At 38.1% G+C, this 19,143-nt stretch overlaps 1 protein-coding gene across 1 annotated transcript; it reads right to left on the bottom strand.

The window, feature by feature from the left end:
* Positions 1-55: 55 nt before the first annotated feature.
* LOC128741868 (nuclear receptor subfamily 2 group E member 1-like) lies at positions 56-18,569 on the bottom strand. Its single transcript, XM_053837970.1, has 4 exons — positions 18,424-18,569; positions 18,213-18,328; positions 16,215-16,859; positions 56-399 (listed from the first exon to the last, which is right to left on the bottom strand). Exons 1-4 carry the CDS (start codon positions 18,567-18,569, stop codon positions 56-58), a joined length of 1,251 nt encoding a protein of 416 aa, XP_053693945.1.
* Between the last annotated feature and the right edge of the window lie 574 nt (positions 18,570-19,143).

Genomic DNA, 19,143 nt, shown 5'->3' with positions numbered 1-19,143 from the left:
TAGACTGATATTCAAATTCTCACATTACACCTCTTGATACGTTATGTTGTAATCTTCATGTTTTCATCAAATCTAGCAATAGCCGTTCGATGGCTACTTCCCCAACGGTTTTTCGGAACAACATTTCCTGCAAAAGTTTCGGATTTGCTGCTGATTTGATACCCGGTAGCAACAGTAGCAGATGGCCCAGTCGGACGCCACCACACTTTTCGTGCAGCAGACCGATAGTTTGATCCTGCAGCAGGAGAATTTCGTGCGTTGAGTAAAGGTTGGGATGATCGGAACGGAACAGGATTAGCGCTTTCAGGCAGGCTGCCTCTCGGTAGTCAACTCGGGCCATGGTGAATTGCTGGATGGCCGCCTGTAGCCGACTAGCTGACGGGTTACGTGCGATGAATTCTGTAGGAAAATTGGAAAGTGAAATAAGTTAGTTTTGTGTTTAACCGCTCTTTAAAGTTTTGAGTGAAAAGTGATTTCCTGCCGAGCGACAGAAGTTTTATTTTCGGAGAATTTATGTAGATAAAACCTGAAGTGTTGTGGAAGTATTCACTGATGTTATTTTTATTTGAGTGACATTGGTTATCTACCAATGTCACTACGTAACACTACGAAAAATTGAGGTTGTAATTTGACAGAAAAAGGTGTTCTTTATTCTACTGGGCCGCCCAGTTGGCGTCGATGTAAGGCGCTGAACTAATAAGTCAGTTGTATGTTCAAATCTCGGCTGGGTAAGACTGTTAGAGTCAATAGAATCATAGTGCAAACCTGCGAAGTCTCAGAAGGTCAAACAGGGAGATCAAGTTTCGAAAACGGAATGTAGCACCTTCCTAAACTTTGCTTTGCTTTTTAAGGAAAATGATAGAAGAAATCGATCCCCTGATCTGGATTATTGGCAAACAGACACGAATCGGAACATTTAATATACTAACCCTTGCCCGACAGGGTAGACTGGTTCAACTTACAAGGGAAACTAGCCGCCTGAAACTTGAAATCCGGATGGTGGGCGAGTTCGGTTGGCCGGTTATTGGCGAACAAAAGACATTCATCCGCGCAAATCTTACTCTACTTTGACCTGCGAGGTGAAAATGCTAAAAAGGGTGAAATGAGAGAGAAGTTGGATTCCTGCTTAGCCCTTAGGTACATTTAGTCTTACTGAAGTGGGAACCGATAAACGAAAGAATAATCGGGCCAGATTTAGAATGCAGATTAGGAAGCTTACTGCAATATAGTGCTTTACGTAAATAGATGCTTCTGACGTGCAGGAGCAGGCGAGTTTCTGTAGCCAGGTGAGCTGTGTGGTTGAGAAGTCAAATCCACTTGGGCAACTTCAACGCGTATAATTAGCTCAACCTCAACGCGAACCTTGAACGCGTCTTGGGATACCAGGCTGTATTAAGAGCAAAAATGGGGACCTGTTTACAGAGTCTTGTGGTAATAAAAACAAGGTCATTGGTGGATCGCGCTTTCCCCTTACACCAGTGCCATCTGCACGCGCATTGCACACTTCCAGTGCAAAGGAGCTTTGCCGATCAACTTGAATCTCGAGCCTCGGAGTTGTCAGCTGGCGGAACTGTCGAAGAGCGATAGACTGACATCAAGATCGTCTTTATCACAACCAGTGACGAAACTCTCGGCACAGTGCATAGCGGTCGGAGGGATTGGAATTCGGATGAAATTCGGAGAACGAGCGGAGAAAGGCGAAAACTGATATTGAGCGAACCTGAACCAGAGCCAAATATGCCGAACAGCAGACTACTAAACAAGCTTATACAGGCTTGTAGGCGGAACAAGAGAGCTCGGACTAACTCCCTAACTGAAGAAGGAGAACCCGGTACCGTTAATGATGATACTTGTTTGCTATTTCCGCCGCTTTAGTGGTGCCAGAATGAATGCTAAGTTGCCACTAAAGAACAGGTCAGTTGCTGACTGATCGTACAGAACAGCTTAAGCAATGGACTAATCGTTTTGAACAACTCTTTCGAGATTCCACTGTCAGAGATCAATAACACCAGCAGCGCATGACGCTAATAGCTTGTCGCATTAATCGCGTCATCTCTGAGGTACCTTCAATAGATGATATTTTAGTAGCAAACAAAGGTATGAACTCGAACAGAACGCCAGCGATCGACAGCATTCCAGTAATCCTTAACCGGATCCAGGAGAAATTCGAACCTATTCTTCGACGGCAGCAAGCAGGAGCACATTACAGTGGATCCCCGTTCGTTTGAACGATTCCTCATGCAAACTAACGGGGTTACTTTTTAATTTGAACAACTGGTAACCCTAAATATGCTGGAGCTTGTGTGAACTGGTTGCCCTACTCTTTGTTATCGTTTTTGTGGTTTGAATCAGTTGACAATTGCAAGCAGCGAATATTTCATTATCCGACCGGATTCCTACCATAATCGTTGGGAAAACGCAAAGTGAAAAAGATTAAGCATGCTAGATTAGTACAAACAAATCGTGTTTATGCATTGTCTGCATAAGCAAATGATGTCATATTGAGAATGACATTTGAACCATTTTTAATTTGCACGTCGTGCAAACCAACGGGGTTCAAATTAAAAATTGTTCAGATTAAAAACGGTCAAACGAACGGGGGTCCATGGTATAACGCTCCGCATCATTTTTTTTTCTTTTTTTTTTTTTTTCTTGTACGGATATTATCACTACGAGCAGTATTTTGATCTACACTTAAGTCTTTTTTTACACGGTTTGTTTTTTTCGATTACTCGAAAACGGTGCAGCTAAGAAACTATTTACAATCTACGTGAGGAATGTCGAGTTACTCCCAAATGTATTGAGAAATAAATGAATGGTCTCTCAATTACCCCGTTCTTAATACTCAAAAAACTAAACCGTGTAAAAAAAGTATTTGAGTGTACAGTAGACTCTCAGAAAAGTTAACTCTCTGAAAAGTTAATTGTTCAGAAAAGTTAAGCGTATATCAGCTTTCATACAACGCTCTAAAAAGTTAATTTTCTCCTTAACTTTTCTGAGAGTTTGAATTTATTGATTGTCCAAGCGTTTCTTCACACACGTGTGTTTACCTTCTATCTTTATTTTTCATTTTTCGGTTTATTGTCACCTTTCCACAGTTTTATACAGAGTCGCATCATAACTGGGATTAAATTAAACTCTTGTATCGGACAGTTGCAACAATAGTTCAATACGGGCATACACTCAAGTACTTATTTTACACGGTTTGCTTTTTCGCTTATTAAGAACGGAACAACTTAGGGACCATTTATTTATTTCTCAATGCATTGGGAAGAGGCCCGACATTCGTCACGTAGTTTGTAAATGGTCCCTCAGTTGCGCCGTTCTTGATTAATCGAAAAAAACAAACCGTGTAAAAAAAGACTTGAGTGTATAGTTACTTCAGGATTTTTGCAAACATACTGGAAAAGCGCAAATTCAGATTGAATTTTAAATGCAAAAGAAGGAATAGCAAGGAACTAAAACGCGAACGCTTATTTTTAATCAAAACGTAGTCGCAGACTACGAAAAGACGAAAGTAAACTAGTGCAACCGATTATTTTAAGCTTAGTGAAAGGTATTATTTTATAAAAAACTTTTACGAAACTAAGTACTATTTCATAAAAATATTGCTACATATTTCTTTCAATTACAACTTCCAGATACTTAAAAATATCTATCCTATATCCCGGAATGCATTTTTGGCTTTTGTATTTATCATTTTCAATGACTTTTAGGACTACTCAGAAAAGTTAATATTTCGGAAAAGTTAATCGACCCATTCCCCAATCGATTAACTTTTCCGAGAGTCTACTGTATTGTGATATCATCCAGGTGTTCCACATTTCGTTATTTTTGCAGTATCGTAATGGAGTGAGCGAACTGCTTATCATCCGTGCTTAAGTGTCGGTGTTTTCACCCCTTTAGTCCTTCTACGCTTCGTCCTACTTTTTAACCAATCTAGCTCTAGAGCCAGGAAGTGCGGAGACTAGTTATAATTTGTCCTTGGACAAGAGGTTACATTCGCCACCTCGAGCAAGTATCATTCTTATAACCCTTATGACCAGCTCCGGCTAGAGGCTTCATGATCGGTAAAGCAGAATTCAGCACAAAATAAGGGTGTGTGTATATGTGTATGTGTTCCTTACTATTTTTGCATTACCAATCTCGTACCTAGAACCCAGGTAGTGAAACAAGTTATGATTTGCTCTTGAACAAGAGGCTTCATTCGTACCTCAAGCAAGTACCACTCTTATAACTAAACTGGCAAGAGGCTTCATTGTTAGTAAATGCAGAATGCAGTAGAAAGGATGTGGAGGGGCCTGAGAATAAACCCATGCTTAAGTCACTTAACATCGAATGGCCTTGTTTTTACTAAGATTCGAACCCATGACCACTCGCTTTTCAAAGCAGACTCGGTAACTTCGCGGCTACAGGGTTTCCTTCCGCATCATATTGGAGTAGATCAACGAAATGCAATACCCTATTCTGCTGGTATTTGTTGACGACATTGAAATAGCCTTTGATCGACCCAACCACGAGAACATCTGGGACGCACTTAGGCGTGAAGGAGTTCCAGATAGGGTAGTCCATTTTTTCGAAACTCCGTACGAGCCGTTCTCGTGCAAGATATTGTAAAATGACATCTTGTCCGACCCTATACGAGGTACCGCTGATGTGAGATAGAGCTGTATATTATTACCGCTGCTGTTTCTCAGCAGCTTCTCAGGTGGCCTCGAGGTACGTCACTGATCTAACAAGCCAGTCGTCATATGTTCGAACCTTGAATGGGAGAGGCTATGAGAGTGAATAGGATCGTAGGACTAGCTCCGCAATTGTCCTGTACTCTAACAGCTGGTTGTGAAGTTTATCGAAAAAACAGAAGGTCAACGACTTTGCTTTGTTTGTTCCTTATCGTTTTGGATGACATATTAGTTGGAGCTATTGAGAGTAGAGCAAAACGTGGATTCCCTTGGAATCCCCTATCGCTTGAGCAGCTAAATGACCTTGACCTGGCCGACAACATTGACGCTCAGCGCCGAATCGATGCTGAGCAATCAACAATGATCAAGATGCCTTTGACACATTCCAAGCGCATCTATCCCATGAGAGCAAATTTTGAAAGTAGTAATATTAAAAATATTTGTATGTAGTATGTTCAAACATACTATAAAGCTTACAAAAATCCTGAATTGTCATACTGTTTATTGACAATTCATGCTAAAATGCACCTTACAAGTGGGAGGTTAACAATATAGATTTTTTCATCATTTAGGCAAGGCTGCAATTAATTCTCTGTCAATAGTTTTAAGCCAAAATAATTTAAAACTGTATATCGTCAAAACATGTTTCATTACTAGGGTAACATTTTGTTCATACAGAGTTTTTTAAAAAATGAAAGCATTTTCCAGATAAGCGGCCTTTAAAAACAGATACTTTTATAATGGTGTCCCGTAACGAAAATTTTGCATTTATTTCCATATACCAGAGATTATAATTCCGAATTTTTTGAAACTATGGATTTTCTTTAATCATATATGTACAATCAAAATCGCGCTGTGCTTGACTTTTGATAAGCATTTCTATGTAAAATAAAATAGGTGCTTCAAAATGGTGTCCCGTAACGTTTTGTTTAACGCAAAAAGTAATTGAATGAAAAAGCACTTATCACATCATATTTCAACTAATCTTTATCGACGATAACAAATCTATTATTTTAATGACCAAATGCAAGTAAATATGTATTTATTATAAGTATGTATAAATATTATTACAATATAATAATATATTGTAATATTAAAGAATGTGCGGTAAAGACGGGCACCTCAAAATTAAAATTCAATATCTACACAAGTATCTCTGTTTGATATAGCCATATACTACTAAATTTTGTTCAAAACTTATGCTTTGACATCAAAAAAATTACCTAGTTATCATATTTTTTAGACATTGTACAGAAAAACGGACACATTATATGAAAGGTGGACACCGCAAAAAAAGGTGTAATGCCTGATGAGTAATGGCTAACAAGGTATGATACCAGTCGTCGTATGTTCGAATCTCGACTGGATGGTGCCGCCAAAGTCAGTAGGATCGTTGAACAAGCCCCGTAGAGTGATTTATCTATTTTGGGCAGACGTTGCGCGTACGTTATTTTGGACATATACGGCAAAATCAAATAGAAGTGACCAAAATAAAGTACGCGTAAAGCCTATCCAAAATAGACAAATCAACCTAATTGTTTTGTACTCTAATAACTAGTTGCTCGACAAAGGGTGACTCCAGGCAAAGGGTGAACATGTGCATTCCATAACCTCTGTTTACTAACTTCTAATCCTACGTCCACGTGTTGCCGGCTGGGGTACGCAATCTCGGTTGCTGTAGGCTAACAGTGAAGGGGACAGAGTGGCTTCCTCCCACCTTAAGGTCACCTCACCGTCAGTGAGATAGGGACCTGAGGCTAACAACCCACTGTACCCGAAAACAAAAAAAAAGAAAGAAAGTCTCTCGATAAAGAAGAAGGGTTAAGCCTTAAAGATATTTATACCTAACGCCGATTTCGACTTACTTCAATACTTTATCATTAAAATACTTGAATAGTCTAAAAATTTGGAATTCCGTTTCTGAAAGTTGTTTAGTCAGCTTTTTTAGCAATTATAGTGGCTTCGCTAAGCACACTAGCAAGAAAGCCTAGCCCAGAGAACAATTTTTAGCTTGCAAGATGCATAGTAAGTGTCGTACTTCGAACGGCATCATTTTCAGCTACTTTTTATAGCGTTTCTTTTTTGAAAGTTTTCATGACCCTTTTCAACTGTTTTAGTTTTTTTTATATTTTATATAACTGTTTTATGACTGTATAATAATTTGCAAGTTATCAACAAAGTTATTTTAAAGAATAGGCAAACTTAGTCTTTTATAGCAACTTATGTTATCGTTATAGTTCGCAACATGAGTTGTTAATGTTGCATGAAATAGTAGAGTTGCTTAAAAACTTTTAAATTTATGCGTTATGATACGTTAACTGATACGTCTGAAGTAAAACAAAATACCTAATTTTTCGAATATTTGATATTTAACACTATTTTGGCGTGCAGCGCAAATAAAGCATACCTTTCGCATCAAGACGAACCTTATTTACCGTTTTAAATTTTTTCAAATAAAATTTTTGAATTTTGTTATTTTGGCCAAAATCATGCAAAATCTTACATAGGGGGAGGGGGCGATTAGTCAACAATGGGGAAAACTCGTTACATAATTAATGCACAGCCCCTACATTTTAATTACTAATGTGTCCAAACCCTAAGATTAGGCAAGCATTTCATTATGATACTTCAGTATAGTTCTCCCATGGGTATTTCTTTTTACCTGAAAGTAAACTTTATCTTACATATACTTCGTTACGTATGTCTTATTACCAGACTATAACACACCAAATCAGTACACTATTGTTACAAAATATAGTGAATATAGACCAGATACAGAAAATATGACGGCCTGAACAGAAATGTAGAGAAAATAAACCATATAATGCAGTTTACTTTTTTCGTTACGGGACACCATTTGCAGAATACCGTTTGCCCAACAGCGCATGGTGTCCCGTAACGAAATGATTTTTATTATATCTTAAAAACTAAACACAAAACCTGAATATACCTTTACATTTTGAGTTTCAGGCTGCCTTCAGCTAAAAATTTTTGGAACATGTCGACTTTGAAAAACTTGAAACAGAGCAGAGTTTTGCAAATGTTTGAATCATGTTCAGAATACGCATTTTCTGCGATGGTGTCCCGTAACGAAAAGTATTCCGCCACTATTCAATGATGCTTATTATAATAAATATTTCGCCCTCGTATTGAGAAAGTACTACTAAATAGCAGCTCAGAACACCTATTTTGAAAGATTTTCGTCGGGCTGTTGGTAAAATATGAACAATTTTGCTACGAAAAAACGGTTGCTCATGGTGTCTCGTAACGCTGGAATGTGTCCTTTGCAGTTCTGCGAAATATCTGGTATTCAAATCTAAATTTTCAACTTAACTCTTTAAGTGCCAACCTACAATATTGTGTAGGTGAAAGATTTTGCTAAAAATTCTACCTAGAATCGTTCAAGTGACCTACAATGTTTTTTTTTGCTCACACCCATACACAATCTTTTGTAGCGTGGAAGGATTACAAGCAGATATCTTTCGATAATAGTTTGATACAGAGAGATTCCATTTCATCTGACTTTACTTCCGTGTATTCCCATCCATTTCTCTCAATCCAAGGCTCTTTGCGTTATAAATATCTTGCAGATTTGTTTAAATTCTCTTAAACTGCTTGCCTGTTTTGCAATGTGAAAAAGTTGGGCAATGTTAGCTGAATAGTTAAGCTTTGTATTACAGTAGTTAAATACGTTCTAGGAGTAGTAGGGGAAACAAGGGAGACTTGATCCCCATTTTGTTTTATGTATATTTCTCAAAAGTCTACTACAAAAAAACCTGGGTTTTCAATTTTTCGGCAGTTTACAATACAGCTTACTACCTACAATTTATCAGTTAGTGATACGTAGCACTAAACAAAAGATATGAGATATTTTGGAAAGTACAGAAAATTGTACATATTCAAAATATGCGGGAGACTTGATCCCCCGTTTAGGCACAATTGATCCATTTGCAAATATATATTTTTAAAGCTCAACTTTCATTTGGAAGTTTTATTAAAATAGGCCTAGATCATATAGGGTAGATGTACCAGTGGTTGTGGGTGTACCAGTAATAGTGGAAACTCGAAACATTTCATAATTTTGGCGAATTTTAGTATCATTTCGATAGAATATCAATTTTCGATTGTTAAATGTATATTTGTGAACAGTTTTATCTAACGTATATAGTTAAAATTTAAGATGTTGGTGCATAAATTACAAATTCCTTTTGAAATTTTCCTTTTGCCATGCACATTGCAAGCGTTACTAAGGGTGGTAAATAAAATTCCACTATTATAGGCAAATTTTCCACTATTATACTGCCCATAAACGCATAACAGTCCCATATGACTTTTAACCATTTTTGAGATAAACCTGGGAATCATCTTTAAATAACCTCTGCTTTCAATAGTTCAAATAAAAAAGCTATGTTTGTTCCCCAAATGTTGAAAAAAATATTAAACTATGTCAGTCCCATATTACAAATAAACGCATAAAAGTCACAGTAGCGAAAATATATGAATAAGCATTTGATTTTGGAAATTCCTGAACCGATTTGACTACAACAACTACCAAACGAAAGATTTTATGGCCTACAAGAACACTATTGAAGAAAATTTGGAGCGGATACACGGTTCCGAAGCTCGGAACAAGTTCCGGAATATATGGAACTTGAACCACCTTGAATCACAATAATTCCATTATACGACACCTCTAAGTTCTCGAATTTGCAAAACTAGACCATTGGTAGTTGTATAAAGTGTTCAAGACGTCATTGACCATATCTTACCACATATCCAGAAATGCTCCGGATACCCCTACAGGGATTAGTTTCTGAATAGAACTAAAATACAACATGTGACATCTTTAAGTACGCGAAAGTGCAAAACTAGTTCAAAATAGTTCATTTGTCGTCACATAATATGTCCAGGATCACATTGGTCACACTTGGACACGTTCTGGGAGTGTTCCGGACACAGGAAAGCGACCAGTTTCTGAGTTGAACAAACCCGCTTATGCGACCCCATGATAACAAATTACAAATAAAAGCAGAAAATGCTAGGAACTGGAAGTTTATCTTCAGAGTTATCCTTACTCCCGTAAAATTTCAGATAGTCCAGTACAGACAGTTGAAACAGTTGAATTAAACGTGCACGTAAATTATCAAATCAACAACGACACGTGGTCTTAAAAATACTCCTGAGTCACCGGCAACGCAAGGATCAAGGCATGCTGTTTCTGTTATGCGTTTATTCTTGCTTATTCAAGCACAAATAAACGCATATCAGTAACTTCGGTATTTTTTATAAGTTTTGGAACAAATTGTAGGTCACTTGTGAACAAATTTCTTGTAAAAGTGTTCTATAATGTACGTCCAAGTGATATTATGATGATTTGGACGATTTGTTTCCAAAATTTACTCACTATTAAAGAAAAAATGTAGCTGTTTCAAATGCGTTTTTCGCCGCTGCACGTTTTTGCATATGTGACTGTCTTCCATTTATGGGCAGTCAAGGTGTGTCTGATCTACTTCCACTTACCAATCTTGAATTTCCGTAACTATCGACGATGGAGTTCCTCCAGTTGTCAGGCCACTAGGCATGAATAAATAACTGCAGCCTTTGCGTTGCCTTCGCCAAGATGCAACAAATGTCGCAGGACTGTAGTAATATGTATTTAACGTTAGGGCTACGTTTAAAAGGGTTAACCCTTTCCGACCGGCACGTTTTTTTTTTAAATTTTGCGGAAAATTGTTACTGCGAAACAACTAGGGGAGACCAGGTAGACTTGATCCCTTGGGACACTTGATCCATTCATTGTTTCTCAGTAAATACAATGTTGTTTTTATGCAGAAAAAAACAAAGTTGTACATTTCATTCAACTAACAAAATTGCAAAACAAAAATGTAATAAATTTTTACATTGCAAGGAAAATAAATATAATAAGATTTGCAACGGAATAATTCTCTATACTTCTTTTTTTAGTGAAGTCCAACTTTTTGGCTACGGAAAACTGCCTTGAAATTTTTGAATTGCTTTTCAAACAAAAAATTAGCTAAACATGTTTATTCATTGATGCTGTATACATTTTACAATAAAACTTGTATATATTTTACAAAATTAATTTTCAGTAAAACTTACTACGACAGGTAAACTTGATCCACATAATTTCAGTGACCCTTGATCCTTTTGTTAGGAAATGAAGAGCTTGGAGGCCGTTATGTCGTAAATAATAAAATGAACGATTCTTCATATCGTAAACATTCGTTATGTAAAAATCACGAATAATCTGGAAATCCGGTCAGAACGACCGCAAAAATGTTCAATTTGAATGTAATGACACTTAAACGATATGTGAGAAAACGAAAAAATGCTTCTGAAAAGATCATTTACCAACCGGACTACGGAGGAGCAACCTGTGCATTTTCCAAGGATGAAGAAAGACTGCTCGGACAAAGAATTCATCTGAACACAACAACTCATCTTCTTTGAAGAATTCTATTAATCAGATACCAAAATCGATGATTCCGAACAATACAATTATCAAAACACCTGTAAATATAAAACCATTTCCAAAGGCATCACCACGTAAAAATATGCGAAGAGTAAGAAAACGAGGAGATACACATCCGTACAGATGCACCAACGAAATTGAAGCTCGAGGCTGCTCTGATTATTAAGCAGGAAAAATATAATGCTTCAAAAATTAAAACCCAACGGAAAAGTTCTCGTCGCAAATTATAAAAGATGTCCAAAGCTATACTTTTACAGATCCATGCACTTAACGATTTCTAAATACTTTTTATACTTTTGAATTAAACTGTTGTACACTAAATAATGATACTGGGTAGATGCTCCAGTAATGGAGGGATTATGTCAGGGGAAAGTATTTAAAGACAATCAGAATGCTCAATTTACCAGTTTCCAATTGAACTATATGATAATATGGTGCGCCATAATGTTGGCTTTACATGCAAACCAAAATTATACCATTCTGTTGGTTAATATATCTAAAATATTGCTTTTACTGACATTAGTCTGTGCTCCTAAAAGTGGCAATGTTCCTATACTGCCCATAAATGGAAGACAGTCACATATGCAAAAACGTGCAGCGGCGAAAAACGCATTTGAAACAGCTACATTTTTTCTTTAATAGTGAGTAAATTTTGGAAACAAATCGTCCAAATCATCATAATATCACTTGGACGTACATTATAGAACACTTTTACAAGAAATTTGTTCACAAGTGACCTACAATTTGTTCCAAAACTTATAAAAAATACCGAAGTTACTGATATGCGTTTATTTGTGCTTGAATAAGCAAGAATAAACGCATAACAGAAACAGCATGCCTTGATCCTTGCGTTGCCGGTGACTCAGGAGTATTTTTAAGACCACGTGTCGTTGTTGATTTGATAATTTACGTGCACGTTTAATTCAACTGTTTCAACTGTCTGTACTGGACTATCTGAAATTTTACGGGAGTAAGGATAACTCTGAAGATAAACTTCCAGTTCCTAGCATTTTCTGCTTTTATTTGTAATTTGTTATCATGGGGTCGCATAAGCGGGTTTGTTCAACTCAGAAACTGGTCGCTTTCCTGTGTCCGGAACACTCCCAGAACGTGTCCAAGTGTGACCAATGTGATCCTGGACATATTATGTGACGACAAATGAACTATTTTGAACTAGTTTTGCACTTTCGCGTACTTAAAGATGTCACATGTTGTATTTTAGTTCTATTCAGAAACTAATCCCTGTAGGGGTATCCGGAGCATTTCTGGATATGTGGTAAGATATGGTCAATGACGTCTTGAACACTTCCACAACTACCAATGGTCTAGTTTTGCAAATTCGAGAACTTAGAGGTGTCGTATAATGGAATTATTGTGATTCAAGGTGGTTCAAGTTCCATATATTCCGGAACTTGTTCCGACTATAGCTTCGGAACCGTGTATCCGCTCCAAATTTTCTTCAATAGTGTTCTTGTAGGCCATAAAATCTTTCGTTTGGTAGTTGTTGTAGTCAAATCGGTTCAGGAATTTCCAAAATCAAATGCTTATTCATATATTTTCGCTACTGTGACTTTTATGCGTTTATTTGTAATATGGGACTGACATAGTTTAATATTTTTTTCAACATTTGGGGAACAAACATAGCTTTTTTATTTGAACTTTTGAAAGCAGAGGTTATTTAAAGATGATTCCCAGGTTTATCTCAAAAATGGTTAAAAGTCATATGGGACTGTTATGCGTTTATGGGCAGTTGAGAAGAGAGGCAAACGAGCTCTGCAGAGAAGCTCTTGGCTGCAATCCGCGAGGACTACGAAGAAGAGTCAGATCCTGAGGCTCATGGCGACACAGTTTCCGCCAACGAATTCCGTTGCTTTTTTTTCGAAAATCTGCTGTTGTGGATGTGGACAAGAACCTGGCAACAGGTGAAAGCCATAACGGGTAACCTTCGGCAGTGGCGATCTCTGATTTCATCCTTTTGTTCTGGCGGACCGACGGGCATAGATCAATAAGTAAGAATGGTCTTTTGGTTTTGCGTATCTATAGTCAGGTAAACATTTCTTTAACGTGAAATTAGCAGACATCGATTCTGCAAATTTCAAAAGCAGTTTATTCTGTTTGAAACAAAAATTCTGTTCATGAAAATATATTCGCTGTGTTCAGATTTGCAAGAAGAATGCAGTGAATACGTATGGTTTTTGAGCTTTGCTTTTGGGCCCAGAACCTGCTTTCGAAGTTGGGCTCTACGATGAAAAGTCAATGACTGCTAATTTCCCGTTAACGGGAAACTAGCAGTCATTAACTTTTGATCGGAAAGCCCAATTTCGGAAGCAGTTTTTGGGTCCAAAAGCGGGATTCAGGCTTTATCTTACGCTGCTGACTATCTAGAAAGTTGCGCTCTTCGGGAAAGTTATTCAAATGATTGATACCTTCAAGATAGTATAGAAAATAGCTTATTAGGTTGATGCCTATTAAACCTATTAGGTTTTTGATTCGAAAAAATTAGTGATGAAAATGCAACAATTTTCTCTGATTATATAATTTTTGTTGAATCGTTAAGAATGTGTAGAAAGTAGCTGGAAATGTGTTCACGTGACTGAGACCAATTAAATAATTGAGTTGGTGGGCTTTCTCTGGTCATTTAAAAAGTAGCAGAGTAATTCTCGTTGAAACGGAGCCACTACTGACACGAGGTCTTCAAATATTGGAACTTTTAAGCTGAATTGGTTTAAACTGGTTAAAAAAAAGAATTACGCTTTTGATACCTCGAAATAGTCGACCCCTCGTTCGCCAAGGGGCCAAACAGGCTCCAAAAAAGTTGAATTTTGAGCAAATCTTGAGATCTATATCATGTGATATTTCATAAATTTGCCATGAAACAACTAACAAATAGCCTTTTATAAAGAACAAATAGGTTCTGTAAAGAAGAAGAATAGGGCTTTCAAATGGAGTAAAAAATTTTTTGGCGGCCATCTTGGATTTCGTCGTCATATTGGATTTTATCAAAAAAATTCCGTTTGCGCTACGATCCCCCAAACCGATTTTAATTTTAAAACCACCATTGGAAAGCTGAGAGAAAATGCTATAAGAAACATCCATCAAATTACATGTGTAGTGGCATTAAATAAACGAAACAATTTATTATCTGTATCAAGGTTTACAGCTCTCATAAAATGGAATACCTTGCTAAAGAAAATTTATTGTTTTATTTAGTGCCATTGCACACTTAACTTGATGAATGTTTCTTATAGAATTTTTTCTCAGCTTTCCGATGATGGTCTTGAAATTAAAATCGGTTGAGGGGATCATGGCGAAAACGGCGATTTTTTGATAAAATCCAACATGGCGGCCAAATCCAAGATGGCCGCCAGTTTTTTTTTCACTTTGTCTATAATCCCAATCTTTTCTTTTTACATAACCGTGTCGTTTGTAGTTTGTTTCATAGTTTCAATATTTGAAGACCTCGTGTCAGTAGTGGCCCCGTTTCAGCGAGAATTACTCAGCATTAATAGACGGTAGTTAGCACGATGGATTTTTTGCAGGCAGTGAATGGTGGTAGAGAAAAAATTGAGCGTTGAAGTTAAATATTTCTCATAGTTTTGTAGTAGTGAGTCAATTCTGACCCTACCATCTTGAAGCTGAGTCATTTCAGTAACCTTCCCGAAGATCGCAACTTTCAAGATAGTCAGCAGCAGCGCAAGATACAGCCTGTTAAAAAATATTACATATACACTAGCGCCACGTAGTGAGACAATTCCGAAACTCTACAATCCAACGAAAAGCCCTTGAACTGCTGAAAAACTTTGTTGAAGACACCAACATACTATACAGTCAGGATCACGAATTATTCCATGTTCCATGGTTACATAGGAAAAGTGTGAGGCTTAATGGGTTAAGTCAATTCCGATCTGCTACGTAGACTCCATTAGGACCCCGCATAAAAAAACAATTGTGAAAATGGCCATAACCACATCACTATTATAATCATTATAATCACCATAAGATCAAAGGTTACAGTATATTCTGAAAGCAGAATTTTTCAGCGGCGTTACCATTTATATTATGGTTCAACCATTATCGTTATGTTTATCATATCCTACACTTCAAAAATGTGTATGGAAAATCACTCGTTTTCGTATGGTGAACATTCTTAACGACCTATTGCTTTTATGGTTACTTGACGAATAACCATAACTACTTGACATTATACCAGGCAATAATTTGGATATGGTACCCAACCATTTCACAAATGGTTCTAGATTGGAAGCTAGATGATAATAATTATGGGTAGAATACGGTTCCAATTAATGCGGTACGGTTTCCTTTAAGGCGGTCCCTATTAGCGTTCTTATTGGGGGGATTGCTGTATCTGTTTCGTTTTTAGCTCAGCAAGCATCTCCTACTGTCAGTGAAAATTTTAAATAATGCAGATGGTAATCAGAAGAAAAATTAAATGAACTACTGAATATTAGATACACTCATGGAAACTCAAATGACACAATTATATATCATTCGAAAGATTACTGGTAAGATTAACTTCCACATAAAACCAAAAATCGCGTAAAATTGCGGACTTGAACGTTCACTTAGCTACTTATGAACTACTAGCATTGTAGCACCGTAACTATAAAAGATTCAGAAATACTTTATTCAATAAAATTGTAGATAATAACTAATTCTACAAACTTTGGCAAATTTTGCTCGGTTGAGACGGTACTGTGAAATGAATCAAATAAGTCAAAGTGATCGAACCATCCTTGCACCAAGTATATGTGTAAAAAATCCCAAAATCTTGTAAATGGTAAGAAATATGGAACAAACAAACTGTAGCTCTGCAAAATGATGTTTTGCATAAGCGGTGCATTCTGTACCACTTTTCTCTATGTAAATTTCTTATAAGAAAACTTAATAGAAGCTAGGAAGGGTCCACGTGGAATGGCAGTAGGATTGTATGGCTAAATTCAGACTGTAAAAAAATACATCTATCCTGCGGCAAACAGAAAATTTTATCAAGGTCGGAACATTCCATGTTTGGTACTTACCGGAATCAATTGGCAAACCCCATTGCGCTGACGTGATGACAAAGAGCTCTGCCCAGGATTCCTCTAGCAGTACTTTCTGATCTGTGACTGGCAGTTGAAGAAATGAGGGCACCGATTTGGCCCATTTGACAGCTAGAAACAGCAGCTTGGCCGCCGTTTCGAAAAGAATGTCAGATTCTGTTTTATCAGTCGTCGCAGCCGGTGCAGGTGGGAGTCCGACGCTTTCCTCAGAGCTGCTAACTTCGTTCTCTTTTGCGACAACCGAGCCTGAATTCAGGATCGAGCTTATGGAGTGCACGGGAGGCGACTGCAGCGGTGTCATGTCACCGGTAATTTTGCTAAATATCGTTTCCGAGAGGGTTTTGTCTACCGACGGCTTGAGATTCGGCACCGGTGGAACAGCCGAAGCGCCAAACGCCGTCGGAGGGAAGTGATCGAACATCGTTGTTCCCCCGTAGTGCTGCATGTATCGGCTCTGCTCCATGGGCGTGAAAGCTGACGATGCGGTGATATGGAGGGGAAGCGGAAAGAAGAGATTTGTCTGTGGAATTGTGAAGGGACGGGAAGCGTAGAAATCGGATGGGTTTACTCCGTTGATAGTGGTGAAAGGAGCACAATTGCGGGGAGCACGCTCGTGCTGTACAGCTGAAAAAGCGGGTTGGAAAAAAGAAAGTGTACTTCCGGTTAGTCGCTACTTGATGTGGTATTGAATAATACGAGGGCAAGTGTTGGGTGGTAGTGCTACCACCACAATGACTTTTGTCGAGTTAACGATGCCAGCCGTTGATATTCCCACGAGGCAAGCCCGCGTGATATCTGTTTCACCTTACGACCGTTTTGATGCCATTTCTTCAAATATGTTAAGAAATTTATATTGTTGTTGCAGGATTACTTTCATTTTAGCTTTTAAATTTTATTTTTTTAACGTAAACATTTGCATCACTGAGATATGCATATTTTCATAATTTTTTGTAAATCCATTTTTCAATTCCGATACATCTCAGGTAAATTTTTCGAATCTTCTACTTCAACGGATCAACTGTAGTTGAATTGAGTTTGGGTTGATGTGATGTTCTGTGAAGTCCACTCCTTGAGTTAAAACGTGGTTAAAAGTGCAACTTCCGTGTCTCAAACGAGGTGAGAAAAGTTCAGATGTCTGTTGCACCAACAACAAACAGGCAGTTGTTGATTTAGCAATTAAGAGTGCTTGAATGTAAATATATTTTTCGCTTCTTTACCGTCGACGCGGGATGGAAACCTTTCAGGGGCGATGGTTAAGAGAGGTCGACTGCGAACGTCAGGGGGTGATATCCGGAACGCTACAACGATTGTCTGTTTCGTCCTGAGGGGTGTAACCGAGCAGCCGGCGGTGGCATGTAGCGGCTGCTAAGTGAGTAAGTGTGGCCACGATTTTCCGTTCCTTTTATGATCGTGTCCTTCTACAAAATTGTGTGAAGTGGGGGGACAACCTTTCGCCGGATTCGGGCCACGTGTTCGTGCTCGCACTGGCGGGCGTGATTGTGCTCGTTGTGGTTAAATGTAAACATATTTTGTTCCGATTGCTTTTGGTACTTATGTCCTAATTGCACCATGAGAGATGGAAGTGATATGACAAGTGTTTGATTTCAGCTTGCTCGCGCATCCCCCTATGTCAAATGTCACTGACATTCTGTTTGGATTGTCCAAGTATTTCTATAGCTGGCGCAGATCAGGCCGATGATTAAACAGTTGTTCACTTCACAAATAAATTTGGACTTAACCTGCATCTATGTTTTTAAACGATAATTTATCCTTGTAGCGAGGCACAAATATAAAATATAATTGTTTCAACTGAAAAGCAATTATTCCTAATACACAGCACAATATTTTTTACAGTTTGATTTATTGGGCGACGTCTTTGTTATGATAAACTTTTTGCGTTGAACTCAAAAGTTTTTCTACACAAGCGCCGTGTAAAACTTTATTTAGTGCACTGCGGAAAAAACAACTCTAACTTACCTTCCCGACGCATGTTCGCCTGGAGACACTTTGCGAACCGACACGCCTGGCACTGATTTCTTCTGGAGACATCAACGACACATTTGCCACCCTCCTTGCACACGTATTCCAAGTTTCTGAGTGTCGTTGCAGTCGAAAAAAGAAAGGAACGAGAAGGAACATCACGTCAATCATAACTGCGATTCCACGTGGAAAGTTGGAGACTATTTACAAGTTGTACCTTCTGATGCTTCGCTTGAAAAACCCGCGACAACCGTCGCACGATGGCACACCGTAATGTTTCCCGGATGCTCGGTCTCCGCATACCTTGCAGAGGGCACCTGGGCCGTTCGAAATCTTGAGAGCTGGTTCAACCATATCTGAAACGAGAAGCGTCTGTTATTGTGGATTCTGGACAAAAAAAGAGCAGCAAAAAGGTTGAATGCTTCTTTTCGCCTACGGTTCTTCAGAGAAAAAAGGTTGAAGTATAATTCTAAAATAATATACCGTAAAATTCGACTTTTCATGTAAGAGTGCATGTGTGATGGAAAGGAAAGAAAGTTTGGTGAAAGTAACCATTTCAGTAACATGTGTGCTCGTTGTAAAAAGTATAAAAATATGCGAAAACTCCTCGAGCAGGAATTTTGTCTTGATGGATTAGCTTGAAAAAATTATATTTTTCCACATGTCCTTTCACTTCAACTGCTAGAACATTAACATTGATTATGCCGTGATAGAAGTCAGCATGTCAGACCATCTAGACACACGCCTGATTAATAGCTGAATAATTGATAGGGAAAGCATTAAATTTCCATCAACCTGTGGTATAGGTGCTTTACTATTATGGCATTATGATTGCAGCCGATTGGCCGACCAACCAGAAATGTTTCGAACCGAAACCAACGTAATTAGCGGCGACCGCGAAAGGGTGACTGCCGTAGGAAAGTTACGG

The sequence above is a fragment of the Sabethes cyaneus genome, chromosome 3 (assembly GCF_943734655.1).
Source record: "Sabethes cyaneus chromosome 3, idSabCyanKW18_F2, whole genome shotgun sequence".
Taxonomy (NCBI): domain Eukaryota; kingdom Metazoa; phylum Arthropoda; class Insecta; order Diptera; family Culicidae; genus Sabethes; species Sabethes cyaneus.
The sequence above is the reverse complement of the archived record's forward strand: the minus strand, read 5'-3'. Positions and strand labels throughout refer to the sequence as shown.